This window comes from Rhyacophila brunnea, unplaced genomic scaffold (assembly GCF_057557595.1).
Source record: "Rhyacophila brunnea isolate RB1 unplaced genomic scaffold, BYU_Rbru_1.0 scaffold_17, whole genome shotgun sequence".
In the NCBI taxonomy this organism is placed as follows: Eukaryota; Metazoa; Arthropoda; class Insecta; order Trichoptera; family Rhyacophilidae; genus Rhyacophila; species Rhyacophila brunnea.
The window spans coordinates 24423223-24438848 of record NW_028232827.1 but is presented as its reverse complement, the minus strand read 5'-3'; the positions used below and the strand labels follow the sequence as shown (position 1 = coordinate 24438848).

At 36.5% G+C, this 15626-nt stretch overlaps 2 protein-coding genes across 3 annotated transcripts in view; both read left to right on the top strand.

Annotated features, from left to right (window-relative positions):
* LOC147073847 (protein kinase C, brain isozyme-like) overlaps window positions 1-15626 on the top strand; it is a 546718-nt gene that overhangs the window by 372749 nt on the left and 158343 nt on the right. The window lies entirely within an intron of this gene.
* On the top strand, window positions 11808-14767 carry LOC147073848 (ATP-dependent DNA helicase PIF1-like). Its single transcript, XM_085944927.1, has 2 exons — window positions 11808-13492; window positions 13540-14767. Exon 1 carries the CDS (start codon window positions 11863-11865, stop codon window positions 13195-13197), a length of 1335 nt encoding a protein of 444 aa, XP_085801053.1. The 5' UTR covers window positions 11808-11862; the 3' UTR covers window positions 13198-13492; window positions 13540-14767.

Genomic DNA, 15626 nt, shown 5'->3' with positions numbered 1-15626 from the left:
TGGAAGCTCGCTTATAAGTAGAATCCGATATAAAATGTATATTTCCCGAGTGGGGTATTTTGGGATCTGCAACTTTTTATCGATTGAAACATGAAACGAAATTATTTAATTTAAAACAAATGCGATACTGTAGCTAATTTCAAAATTCGAAAACGTCGAATAAAAGAAGAAGACTGGAAATGATTTAATCAGCTGCAAATCATTTCTCTACTATGCTTACAATATTTTCATAACAAATCGGGATAAAATAAAATAAAAAATAATTACAAGATAAAAAGAACTTTTTATATACAGCGTTTTTAAATTTTCTGTTGAATCATATAAACTTAACTTGACTAGCTTAAACGATCAAAAAAATTGTAGTTGATAGAAATAATACTGAAATGTCATATTGATTTCCATAGTAACGCACGTATATATTAATAGTAATATTTTAGTTGCTAGGACCCACTTAGCAACCATAAATAGTTTTACTTTTTACGGATTTCTTCCGAAATAACTTTTCACACAAAACAGAGTTAACTGAAAATGAAATCAATTCTACTTAAAGATGGCAAAAAGTATTAAAAAATGCATTGGCATTGTGTTCTGATATATTCTAAAAGTTTCAAATGTCTAGCTAGTCGGGAAGTTAGTTAACAATCGATTGCAAGATTTGTACCGGACAAACAACCACCGGACAAATAAGAATACGAGCTTAGAAAAACGTTGTAATAATAATAAATAAAAATTAATAATTATATTGCTTAATTATTTATATTCATTATATTCAATAAAAAAAACACAATATTGAAATTAGAAGCAATTATGAATTATCTAAATCAGATGTCTAAAAATAAATAATATTGTCAAAGACGTGACAGAAATTTACGAGAACCTCGTTTTCAGAACTTAGCATTAGTGTTACAAGCGTAAAATGATTAACTGTTATTTATATAAACTACTGCTTTTACTCATTGAATAATTCACAAGATTATTGGATCTGACATTTTATCGAACATACATAATTTTAAAACATCTCAGATGTATGCGTATTTTTAAGTGTTTTATTTAGACATGAATTTGATCTCTACTATACTACGTACAAATTTCTCATAGCAATGCTTGCAGTTGATTTTTTCAAATTCAAATTTATTTATTCTACATAATATATTGAACATGACAAATTATAAATTCAAAGCGTTCGCGACATGACATAACATAAGTGTCAACATTTTTCAAATAAAAATACAGGGTAATGTGAGTAAATAATACAATATAAGAAAAAATGAAAGTACATGGAAGCAGACAGAATGAACTAGGTTGATAGACCCTATCTTAAAAACTTATAAAACTACGTCCACTTAAATTCACCCTCACATAAGTGGAATATAAATATCAATTTCCGAAGCGTTTTGATTGAACATAATTATTGCCCCCCAATTGGCTTTACTAATGGCAGGTTAGTTCTGCACCTTCGGAAAACAAACAACGGATGAGCTAAGATAATTATCGGAGACACACAAGCCAATACTACCAAGTATGACAGAGTTTCCATTTACGCCGTGTATAAGTCGGAAAAAATATGTTGCTAAATAAAGATCCCTTCACTTGTACCCTGTCAACTACTTACCGCACCCCGCCGCATGTTTCCGCGTTAATTCACCATGCCCAGACATTTCTAGTTCTAGAATTCAGATTCTAGTAAAAAAAAATCTAAACTAAATAGGATAACCCCTACCGCATATTCCAAAAATTCTTAATACGGCAATTAGCATTTATGACTTACTTTCCAGAAATGGTTCTCCTGTGTGGTTGGCCTTAGTATCCACAACTCACTTCCGTCATAGCTTTTATCACAGATAAACCAATCATAAGTAGATGAAGTTACTACAAAAAAACGTACTGGGTGTGAGAGATGGCAGAGGGAATTGGTTGAGAGAGTTTCTAAATAATAATATATTACACCCCTTCTTATTTCCCTTTCAAAAAATATTTATTGTGAACATGGCAACATCTATCTTAGAGTGTAATCACAATTTTCCCCAGCATAAAATTATTGCCACTACTTGCAACTCGATCTAAAGCTTCATTGTAACGTAACAAACAAGGACAGAATTTTCGTTAATGTCTCCAGGGTAAACTTTGGCTTGCGTCACTCGCTCAAAAGCTCTTGCAGGTGCTTTTCGTACGGGCGCGTTAATTACTTGATTAGCTAAAGCTCGTATACCGAAGTAGAGACTATTTCAATTAAGGATTCATATTACTCGCACATTCACCCTGGATATACATTTTTCCGTAGGGCATCAAGAAACAATATTTGCATCGAATGTGGCATGTACTCACAACTATCGCATTCCGGGATCTGTGTTTTAATGTCTAACCTACCGATGCATTCACGAAATTTCCGAAAAATATGCAAGTAAGCCAAGTATTTCAATTTCTGTTAATATTGGCGATCATCTTTTGTAATTTTGTATCATTATATTAACAATATAAGTGATATATTGATTCCTAGATGGCGTCAAGATCTGTCATATTTTATAGTTTTGAATGAATAAAACACAATTTAAAAATGTAGCATTCATTCTTCATAACAACGTCACCAACTCAAAATTATAATAAACTATTTTCTTATATACACACGACGGCCGCGCGGCTTAAGCGTTGGCGTATAGTGTCGTAGATCCCAGGTTGGAATCCTGGGTCTAGCAAGTACACCTATTGTTTTTCAATCTGTGTATGAGTCAGAGTATGGACCTAATATGTTGAGCAAGTGGCTGACATCCATATCTCTTTAAAACAAAATATATTAATACAAAACTCCACTCTGTGGAGACTCATGTGATCTTATTAGGATCGGACATGGTCGAAAAAAAATCTTTATTCAATGAATAATTCACAAGATTTAAGAATGTAACATTTTTTATTGAATAAAACAAATTATATATTTGAAAACACTTCTGAAAAATATATAACCACTAGAATCTATTTGAAAAATATGCAACACCCAGAAGGATTCTAACCTGCGCCCCCCATATTCGCGCCCATGTGCCCTGATCACTAAGTTGTGTGCAAAGTCAGGAGACTCTAAGCCACATTGAAAAATGTTGACAGGTGGTGTCTTCCACCTGGTATTTAGTTCTAGTTGAATAATGATAACTGTCCATCTCGAATTTTTCAAGTTTATCGCTGGAACCACTCGCTTAAACCTTGTCTACCTGATTAATAAAAGCTCTTTTTATGTTATTATAGGCTGTAGGTAGCGACACGGTCACGTGACCAGCCTAACGAGGTGGCTGCTCATCGATTTGAACTTTACTCGGCGAGACTCTTTCAATCACTATTCACTGGCTGTCCCGTCAGGAATTAAGATTTTTTTTTAATTGATATATCTTCTACATTTTTAACCGTCTACAACTAAGATCCGCGATATGTAGGTCTTGTTCAAAGTTTAATTTATTTCGATACGTGGTTTTAATACCTAAACAGAAAATGATTTTCTCACTTTGATCATTTTGATGGCAGGCCGTGACACTTAACTGTAAACTTTGATCATAGTGATAGTTGTTCATACTCATTCTTCGAATACACTATGATAAACTGTTGGTAGAAAATGATTATTTATGTATAGTGATACAAACATAGACCCTCCCTGACGCATCAGTAGTTGTTTACGCCTGGGAATGTTTTAGGAGCAGATACAAAGACTGAGGTCACTTAATAAGTGTGCTTTAACTGAGTTTACAGAGGATATTTAATAAAAGTGCATATGGGAGAGAGGAGCACGGTGAACTAACGAAAATAAAAATAATTCTTATTAAGATAATATATATATATATATATATATAATGTTACCACATTACATTTGATGATAATCAACAACTAGCACTACCATCGTAATTTGTAATTTATTCGCACGGCCTTGCTCACGCAGGTACCTACGTAGGGTTCACACGTAAATTTTACGTATTGCATTTTGTCACCGTCAATGTCGTACCGGAAAAAGATGGCCGTATAGCATTGAGATAAAAAATGATGCGTTGTTCGTGAACAGTATTCAAATTTTAATTAAAACATCAATGATTGATTATAACGCTGACATTATTACCTATCAGATATTTAATATGAATGACTTGATACTTACGAGCACCTACTTGCTAACCTATGTTTGATTCATTCCGAATTCTGTATAAATATATACCTACATACGATATGATTATATTTATGATCTAATTAACTACCTACCTATTTTCATCTGTCTTTCCGTTGTATTGCGGTGATAACGATTTTGAAGTCTTTATTACCTATTCAAACATGAATTATTACGGTATACGACCAACTGCAAGCGTACAATTTTCCGGACACTTATAATAATATGTAGAATCTAACGGTAGTAGAGCTTCGGTTGCTGTGCAATTTACTCGATTTTCAGTCCCATCCATCTATTATAAAGAGATTCCAAACATTCACGTACGCCCCCACGCATTGATTCGCGCACCCCATTTTGGAGATCACCGCTGTAATAATAGATTCTCTTCAAATTCTTTGTTATAATATATTTATTAGATATATGGATTTTCATCTATTATATTCTGATTATGGATATCAAATATTCAATAGCAAGCAGTCAGTAAAAAACAATCAATCAATCAGTATAATTCATTCGAATTTGTTATCTGTGTTATAGAGACAGAATCCAACATGTGCCTAGTGTTATTTCCACATAAAATACCTACGTGTCAATCCGATCGTCCCTTTTTCATACTCTACTATCCAACCCCTGTGATTAATTATTACATTGTCCTAGTGGCGGTTGCTGGTCGGTTATCACCCGAAATTTCAGACTGGGGGCGTTATCTGGCCCCAAACCGACAGTTGGGCGGTTGCCGCGGCTAACCGTGCCATTCTGGCTGCGGCCCATCAATAGAAGCTTCTGTCCGACGTATTGCTCGCAGTCCGATTTATCTGAAGTTTAGCATGTCAGCAGCTTTGTGTATGATTACGTAAATTTAGTTTGAGTATAGTCTTACCGCTTAAACTAATCGGTACTCCCCCCATTTGAAATTCGAACATATTTAAAAATGGAACTCAGTAATATGAAGTGAGTGTGTTGCCGAGATCAATTTTTCACAGGTGTTTTTGTGAGGAAATACACTGTCCTATTATTGAACTTTTTAAATTAAATAGTAGTTTTAAGAGGTATTGATGTTGTTTTTTTTCTGGCTCTAAATTCCGATATGAATCTTGGCCACCTCACGAAGAGGTTTTTTAACGTTTTTAAGCGAGAAAATGATATCAGCCAGTTGTTTAACCAATTATATCCATACTCTAGATCCAAACACATAAAGTGAATTCGCCAGACCCAGGATGAAAACCCGAGACTCGACTTACCAGGCGAATATGTTTCCGCTAATCCTGCGAATTAGGTATTTAGTTTGCTGACATTCTTGATTCCTGCGATGGACGAGTTGTAACGTGTCCGCTTCTGAAGTAGAGATTCGCACCCGAGACTAGTCTAGTAATAGAATCCGTAGTCTGTAAAATTTACATGTTTCACAGTATATGTTTGAAACCAGAGCAGGTACCTAATAGCTTAATACTTTGGACGCTGAAGACGCACCTGGCGCGTAATGACCAGGCGGCCGATCGATGTAATCAACGTGGATTTTAAAGATGGTAATTAAAAAATCATTATCTAGTCAGCAGCGAATGAGAAGCAAACTTCCGTTTTTCATAAAAAAAAAATCTGCTTCTCGAGACGACCAATGTCTACATCGGATCCAAAAGAAAAATCACTCTGTCGGTTTTTAAGAGAACGTATTTATGATTCACACTGCTTGCTTAAAAATTACTATTGTTATAGAACGCTTAAGTCCGTTATTATACACTAAATTGCCCCCTTCGGGTATTAGGCCGAAACTGGCTTCTGACTGTCAACGCAAACAAAATATATTAATATTACGTTTTATTTAAATATTTTTGTAAATGTTCAAAACTATAAATAAGGTGTGTAATACGAGGGGGGTGGTTGTTATTTGCTTGGTCAACTACCCCCGTTATTATTTTATATTCAGACGGTTGCTTTTCTATGTGATATTGTATGGGAAGTATTCAGGGAAAACACGCATTGGTATTCATATCGTTTTGTCTTTTATTTATATGGCACAAATACACTAGTGGTATTACACGGCAGATAGCATGGAGTTATATTCAATTATGTTTTATGTGTAAAGGTTTATCATGATCCTTTTAACTTGATCTTTTGGAAAAGGCTGAGTGCCCTTGTAACCTCTACATATATTGAAGATCTCTAGACAACTATCATTTCCGACTCGCTATTGTCTATGCTCATGCATATTATACAATAATTTGTCAGTTGTAAAGTTGGGTAAAACCTCTCTTTGCCTGGTCCCACAATTCCGTGTAAGTATATGAAGTTACACTATAACAATTTGAAAATCATCATTGATAATTTATAGAAAAAATATTGTAAATTGTACGCTGTTTGTCTTGATCTGTAAAATATAGACCGTTTCCACCCACTTTTAATTATTGGACTCGTCCCACTTCTCAGCCGGTAAATAATCGTGTTTGGTAACTGATGGGTATTCATTTATATGTAATTCTTGATGAGATCATCGGGAAAAGAACAAACGAGGATAAAAATAGCCAATAGTAAATCTCTCACCTCTAATTTGCTATCAGGCCCATAGGGATCAGGAAATAAAAATGTATATACACTTACAGTCTGATAGGCATTTTATTTCCTACCTCTGAGCAAGGTTGGGAATCAAGTACCTACCCTACTATCGCTGTATTGATAATTTCACTTCCTCTGAGCAATCCATTAGTAAGCTCGCCTCGCGATTTCAAGGCTGTATGTTCCTATCCCCGCGTTCTTACTTCGCTTAACTCTTTCTATGACAGGTGTCATATCCCGTTCACAATTTACGCCAACATATAAATGTTTATTTAGCTTGTTTCTGGATCTGGCATTATATTGTCTATAATATTTGATGATGTGTATAACATCACGATACGATATATTGACACTTTTACTTGTCACTTACTGAACAGGATGTTCCCAACTTGTTTTACCTGCGAGTACAGCTTTACGTACAAAATCACAATATTTTAGTGTTGAAGTAGGCACAGCATAATTTTAGTCAACGACGGACGTGACTTGCAATATTGGTAGAATTCATCGTGTCCATAAAATTGTACGTATGCGGTTCATAATGAGCTATTGTATCATAAACAGATGGCCGTATAGCATTGAGATCAAGTCAAATAAAACAACGTAATACACACTGCCGTTGTACAAGGGAAAGACGGTAGACAGGTAGGTAAGTAAGTAAATTAGAAATATAACCATATCGTAGGTATATGATATATATATAGAATATAGAATATCTCTATATATATAAAAATCTCGTGTCACGATGTTTGTGGTCGAACTCCTCCGAAACCGCTAAACCAATTTTTATGAATTTTTTTATGTATAATTGTTAGGTATGAGAATAGGTCAACAAGTATATTTCATACCGATAGGTGATTCGGGTATCTCTATCCAGAAAAAAAATTCTTTAAAGCTCGACCGATTTTTATGATTTTTTTTATGTATAATTGTTAGGTATAAGAATAAGTCAACAAGTATATTTCATACCGCTAGGTGATTCGGGTATCTCTATCCAGAAAAAAATTTCTTTTATTTTTTTGACAATTTTTTTTTTGTATTTTTTTTTATTTGGCATCAAAAAATACCTATAATCCAAAATTTTCACCCTCCTACTTCCACCCTCCCATTTTTTAATCGCGATTTTTGTATTTTTGTATGAACAAATGAACCGTCGTTCGTATTTCAAACAGAACGAAATTATTTATGTTGTTGAATGACAGATGGCGCTACGTCCGAGAAGAATTCACGAGAAGCGTCGCGTTATTTTGACATTTCATTCGGCATATCACAAGGCAGTGTGTGCAAAATGTTGTACGATTTATTTTAATTTATCTATTTGTGTGTGTGTGTGTGTTGTGTTACAGTGTACAATGCCAGCAAGACGCAAGGGAGCCTATTTGAGCCGTCAAACGAATAAAGCAACAAACATGCGAAAAGAGCAAAAATCACAGACGAACAAATCCAACAAGATAACGAAAATGTGCGTGTGAGCATGTCGCGATTGCGTGAATCTCAATCACAAGAGACACGAGCTGAACGAAATCAACAACAACAATTGGAACGGAGACAAGCGCGCCGGTTTGCAGTTAACACACGCAGAGCCAATGACCGACAACGTCAACAAGTACATCGAGCATTATCCGCTTCGTTCCGTCGTCTTGCATTCGAATACGAGCCAGATATTGAATATTCCGCTCATCCGAAAGTGCTGATTGGTGCTATGGACAAAGAATGTCCCCATTGTCATGCGCTAAAATTCAAACATGAGTCAGCTGGGATGTGTTGCGCATCAGGAAAAGTGCAACTACCAGAAATTGAGATACCACCAGAACCATTGAACGGCTTGCTCATCGGCACGGTTCCAGATTCAAATCTGTTCCTGAAATCCATTCGCACATTCAATTCATGCTTCCAAATGACTTCGTTTGGAGCTACAGAAATAGTTCACAATACTGCGGCAAATGGTCAACAATTCCATTCAACGTTCAAAATCAAAGGTCAAGTGTACCACAAAGTAGGCTCATTGCTGCCAATGCCAAACGAACCACATAAATTTTTACAAATTTACTTCATGGGCGGTGAGGACATCAATCGCGTGGATGCGCGTTGCGGCTACAATAACCTCAATTCGCCTAATGCTAGGCGCATCGTCGGCGAACTGGACACCCTATTGAATGAGCACAACGAATTATTGAAATTCTTCAAATCATATATGCACGAATTGCAAAGTGACAACCACGCTATTGTCATCAATCCTGATAAAACACCAGCTGGAGAGCACTTGCGTCGATTCAATGCGCATGTTGTTGACGACGTTGCTGGAATCATGGTTGGCGACCGCACATCGCCGCGAGAAATCGTGATTCGAAGAAGAAACAATAACCTGTAGTTCATCGCTGACACACACCGTTCATACGACGCTCTCCAATATCCGCTAATTTTCTGGAAGGGACAAGACGGATATTCCATAAACATTAAACAACGAGATCCCGCCACAGGTAATTCATTCATTATAAACATCATTATTCATTTTGAATTAATATTTATGAATGAATTAATATTTTTGAATATGTTGTTACAGGAGCCGAAACAAACAAGAAAGTTAGCTCGATGGATTTTTATGCGTATCGTATGATGATTCGACGTGGTCAGGACAACGTCATTCTGCGATGTCGTGAGCTATGCCAACAATTCATGGTCGACATGTACGCGAAGGTAGAGAGCGAACGACTGCAATTCCTACGACACAATCAACAGAAGTTGCGTGCGGAAGAATACATTCACTTGCGAGACGCTATCATGAGCGACGCCGACACCACCGAAATTGGTAACTCTATCATTCTACCATCATCCTACGTAGGCAGTCCACGTCATATCCAAGAATACATACAGGATGCTATGACTTTCGTGCGCGAGTACGGACGACCGTGTTTATTTATAACGTTTACATGTAATCCAAAGTGGCAGGAGATTACATCTTTGCTATTGCCAGGCCAAAATGCAATACATCGTCATGATATTACAGCACGTGTGTTCAAACAAAATTGAAGTCTTTAATGAGCTTCATTACAAAATTCCACGTATTCGGTCCCACACGTTGCTGGATGTATTCGGTAGAATGGCAAAAGCGAGGATTACCTCATGCACACATTTTGATTTGGTTAGTCGACAAAATACGCCCTGAAGAAATCGATAGTGTAATTTCCGCGGAAATTATAGATCCGTCTACTGATCAACTACTGTTCGATATTGTTACCACAAACATGATTCATGGCCCATGCGGTGATCTGAATCGTTTATCGCCTTGCATGGCAGATGGAAAATGTACAAAGCGTTTTCTTAAACATTTCACCAACGACACGATCACAAATGTCGACGGATATCCAATATATCGTCGAAGAAATACTGATAATGGCGGACAATCATTTACGCTAAATATCAACAACGCAGACATTGACATTGACAATCGTTGGGTGGTACCATATTCGCCTCTGCTGAGCAAAACATTCAATGCTCATCAGTGGCGAAGGGTGGAGGTAGGCTGTTAAGATCCGCCATAAATAGTGCACATTAAACTTTTTCAGACATACATATTTGTTTTCATTGAAATAAGACTACAATTTACAGATAATGTTGGTTAGATTTTAAAATTCAATTAAACCCCGAGAAACCAAGCCATAATAGATAATAGCCAAAAAATACATGTATATCTATAAAATATCTTAAATTATGCAATTAAATCATACATAACTTTGAGTATTTTATAGATACAATAATATTTTTTATTTATTATAGTTTGGTTTACGCAGGGCTTAATGAATTAAAAAAATGACCCAACAATATGTGTAACATGTAGTTTTAATCCAACGAAAACAAATAACTAAGATTGAAAAATTGTGCACAATTATGTCGTATTGCCCAAATTAGACCAAATCTATTATGGTTTCGTTTAGGCAGGGCTTGATTGATTTTTAAAAATTAACTAACACCATCTGTAAATTGTAGTCTTAATTCAATAAAAACAAATACATATGACTAACATAGCTTAGTGTGCACCATTTATAGCGAATCTTAACAGCCTACCTCCACCCTTCGCCACTGATGCTCATATTAATGTTGAGTTCTGCAGTTCGGTGAAGAGCATCAAATACATTTGCAAGTATGTGAATAAAGGCAGCGATATGGCTGTATTTCAAATTCAAAATACCGATGTGAATGCTCCTCAATTGAATGACAACGACGAAATAATGCGCTACCAAATTGGCCGGTACATCAGCTCCAATGAAGCTGTCTGGCGTATCTTTGGTTTCCCAATTCATGAACGGGACCCAGCAGTTATACATTTAGCCGTCCATCTTGAAAACGGCCAGCGCGTATTTTTCACCAACGAGACAGCAATTGAGCGTGCCATAAATCCACTAAAAACTACACTCACCGAATTTTTCAAATTGTGTAATCGTGCGGATACTTTCGGTGCCTTTGCACGAACATTACTCTATTCCGAAGTACCTCGCTATTTCACATGGAATCAAACAAAAAAATGGATGCCCCGCAAGCAAGGCACACCAATTGTTGCGTGCCCCGGCCTATTCAAATCAAACACTTTGGGCCGAGTATATACAGTAAATCCAAGGCAGATTGAGTGTTTCTATCTGCGACTGTTGTTAGTTAATGTCACCGGCTCATTATCATTTCAAGATATACGCAAAGTGAATGGGCAACAGTATCCAACATATAAAGATGCATGCCTTGCACTCGGCTTGCTCGAAGACGACAATCACTGGGACGATATGCTTGCTGAAGCAGCATTGGGCTGTACAGCAACACAAATTCGTCTACTATTCGCTATAGTGTTGACTACATGTTTCCCGGGACGAGCAGACACGTTGTGGGATAAGCACAAAGATTCAATGACTGATGATATATTGCATCGAATTCGTACACGGTGCAACGATCTAACGATTACATTCAATGACGCTATGTACAATGAAGCATTGATTACTATCGAGGATCTTTGCGTTGTCATTGCCAATTTACCACTCAGTCATTTTGGTATGAGTTCGCCAAATCGAAGTACTTCTGATTTAATGGACACCGAAATGAATCGTGAACTGCAGTACGATACTGCAGAAATGGCAGCGATTGTTACTCGCAATGTCCCACTACTGACTCATGAACAAAAAATCATTTACGACCGCATTATGCTGGCAGTTTTGGCGGAACAAGGTGGATTCTTTTTTTTGGATGCACCAGGTGGAACTGGCAAAACATTTCTCATTTCGCTAATTCTCGCCAAAATACGATCAAATAATGGCATTGCATTGGCTGTTGCATCATCTGGCATTGCAGCAACTTTATTGGATGGAGGCAGAACAGCTCATTCAGCATTTAAGCTGCCACTGAATATTCATAATAACCCAGACGCAATGTGCAACATAAAAAAACAATCGTCCATAGCCACAGTGCTGAAACAATGCAAAATTATCATCTGGGATGAATGCACTGTGGCACACAAACATTCTCTTGAGGCGTTGAACAGAACACTCAAAGATATAAAAAACAACGACAAACTATTCGGCGGTACTCTGTTACTCCTTTCAGGTGATTTCAGACAAACACTTCCCATCATTCCACGTTCAACGTACGCTGATGAGATCAACGCTTGCTTGAAATCATCGCCACTGTGGCGTAATGTTGATAAAGTCCAGCTAAAAATAAACATGCGCGTGCAAATGCTACAAGATCCATCTGCTGACACATTCTCGAACCAATTGTTAGATATCGGCGATGGAAAAGTTGCTGTCTATGAAAATACTGGATGCATAAAATTGCCCACTAATTTCTGCAGAATCGTTGATTCGCAAAATGCTCTCATTGACCGCATATTTCCCGATGTACGCACACAATACATAAATCATGCGTGGCTAGCAGAAAGAGCCATTTTGGCAGCAAAAAATGTGGACGTTGACGATTTAAACTTCAAGATACAGCAGTCGTTGCCAGGCGATTTGGTATCATACAAATCGATCGATACAGTTTGCGATGTCAACGAAGCTGTAAATTATCCAACAGAGTTTTTGAACTCACTGGATTTACCAGGCATGTCAACACACCTTTTACGACTGAAAGTTGGATCTCCGGTTATTTTACTTCGGAATTTGAACCCACCACGGCTGTGCAATGGCACGCGATTGGTCATTAAAAAATTGATGAAAAACATTATCGAAGCCACCATTTTGAATGGCAAATTCCGAGCCGAAAATGTTTTGCTGCCACGAATTCCAATGATTCTTACAGACGTGCCAATTGAATTCAAACGCGTTCAATTTCCTATTAGTTTGGCATTCACAATGACAATCAATAAGTCGCAAGGCCAAACGATGTCTGTTTGCGGCTTAGATCTGGGCACATCATGTTTTTCACACGGACAATTGTACGTGGCATGTTCTCGCGTGGGCAAACCATCGAGCTTATTCGTGTTGGCTAAAGACGGACTGACAAAAAATATTGTACACTCAATTGCTCTTCAAAATTAATATTGATTTTCTTTATTTCATTTTCCTACTTTAGGATAAAAAAATTATAATTTTTTTTCACTTTACATTTAACTTTTAAGAGATCAAACAATGAATATGTTATCGGCGGTCATCGCCTACAGTGCTCCATTCCTCTTTCTGTCATAGATCTCATCCCACACACTTACAATACATTCGTTATTTTTTATTTAACAACCAAAATATTTACTAGAAATAATTTAGATGGCAGAACAACGTTTGCCGGGTCAGCTAGTATATGTATAGAATTTTGAATGATTCAAAAGTAGGTTAGCAAGTAGGTGCTCATTAAACGCATCATTTTTATCTTGAAGGAGGTACGAGGGTGGGTCAATAAGTCCTTAGAAAAGCCGACAGGTGGCGCGACTAGTACTGTAAGCGGTTTGTTTTCATGCAGCGGCACTACCGATTCAGTATGCTGCGAAGTTTCAATCAGATTGGTCGGGTTGTTGTGTGTTTCTCGTACATTTAAAAAAAAATTTGCTTGTGGAAAATGGAAAAATGGAAAATGGAGAAAATTGAGTTTAGAGCTGTTATTAAACATTTTAATATAAAAGGGTTAACAGCAAAGGAAATAAAAAATGAGTTGGATTTAGTTCACGGCATATCTGCTCCTTCACTTGCAACTATTTACAACTGGTTAAATGAATTTAAACGTGGTCGTACATCAACAAAGGATGAACCACGCTCAGGACGTCCTGTAGAGGTGACTACACCAGAAATGATCAATAAAATCCACGATATGGTGTTAAGTGACCGAAGATTAAAGTTGAGTGAGATAATTGAGGTTACAGGGATCTCAAAAGGTAGCGTCATTTCTATTTTACATGACAAATTGGGCATGAAAAAAATTTCTGCAAGATGGGTGCCGCGTTTGCTCACAGTCGACAATAAGCGCAATAGGGTGGTAGCCTCTAAAGCCCTGTTGTCGCTCATGCAACGCAATCCGGATGAATTTTTTCGTCGCTTTGTGACTGTAGATGAAAAATGGATACACCACTATACTCCCGAGACGAAAGAACAGTCAAAGCAGTGGATTGCGAAAGGCGAACCATGTCCAAAGAAGGCGACAACCGTAAAATCAGCTGGTAAGGTTATGGCTACTGTATTTTGGGATGCACGTGGAATTATTTTCGTTGACTATTTGGAAAAAGGAAAAACAATAACAGGGGATTATTATGCATCTTTATTGGACCAGCTAAAAAACAAAATTTAAGAAAAACGGCCTCATTTAAACAGGAAAAAAATCCTCTTTCATCAGGACAATGCCCGTGTTCAAACATGTTTACGATCAATGGCTAAAATTGAAGAATTGAAGTTCGAATTGGTCGACCACCCACCGTATTCGCCAGATTTAGCCCCCAGTGACTTTTTCCTTTTCCCAAACTTAAAAAAATGGCTAAGTGAACAACGTTTTTTTTCAAATGAAGAAGTCATCGATCGGACAAATGCTTATTTTGAGGACCTTCCGAAAACTTATTTTTCTGACGGTTTAAAAAAAATTGAGAAACGTCTAACCAAGTGTATTGAGCTCCAAGGAGATTATGTTGAGAAATAAAAAAAAATACAAAAATAAAAACTGTTTTAATGCTTTTTTTCTAAGGAATTATTGACCCACCCTCGTACCTACATATTATATGAAAGTAAAACTGAGAAAGGGACTAGAAGGCTAATGAGCTGCAAGACATTTCGCAGAATATTCTTGTGTGGCAAACTTCACAACTATTCTCTCAGATTTTTTTTGAGGCAAAGGTACAGTGAATGAAGAGTTTTTATGCAATGACCAATTTTCAAATGAATAATTAGTTTTAAGTCAGTCGTATATCAGTATTTAAAAAAAATACTTGTGTCCATTTTAAATAGTGAAATATTGTAGTAGAAATAGATAATGATTTTACCTACAATTTTAGGTTAAAATAGCCTATTTAAAGGCAGATTGGTTTCAAGATTCAAAAATCGAACGAGACGAAAAAAACTATTTATACACAAAGGGCGCCGTGACATGACCGTAAGATGAAAAAAATTGAAAACTCCTGACTTAAGTAATTAAATTAAGACGTCAAAAGAGGCTACCATTGTATTATTTATTTTCACAAAACTATCTTTACATTTAATATTACTTTTTTCTATTATGCACCAATTTAACTATACTAAAATTAAATTTAAAATATTTCAATACAAAAAGTTACCTATTTCTTTTATTCAACGATTAATTCACAAGATTTTAAGAATGTACCATTCTAATTATTGAACATACATAATTCTGAAAACATACCAATATGGAGAGCACTTATGAGTGGGTACTAAAAAGGCCAATAGTTAAAATTTGTCGCAATTAAGCATGGCAGTCGTAGCATAGTGGTAATGCACAGGGCGCGATACCCAAGAGACCCAGGTTCGATTCCTGCCGG

Excerpts from the sequence above, each read along its gene's own strand:
- LOC147073848 (XM_085944927.1), top strand. The coding sequence starts at position 11,863 with ATGCTGGCAGTTTTGGCGGAACAAGGTGGATTCTTTTTTTTGGATGCA.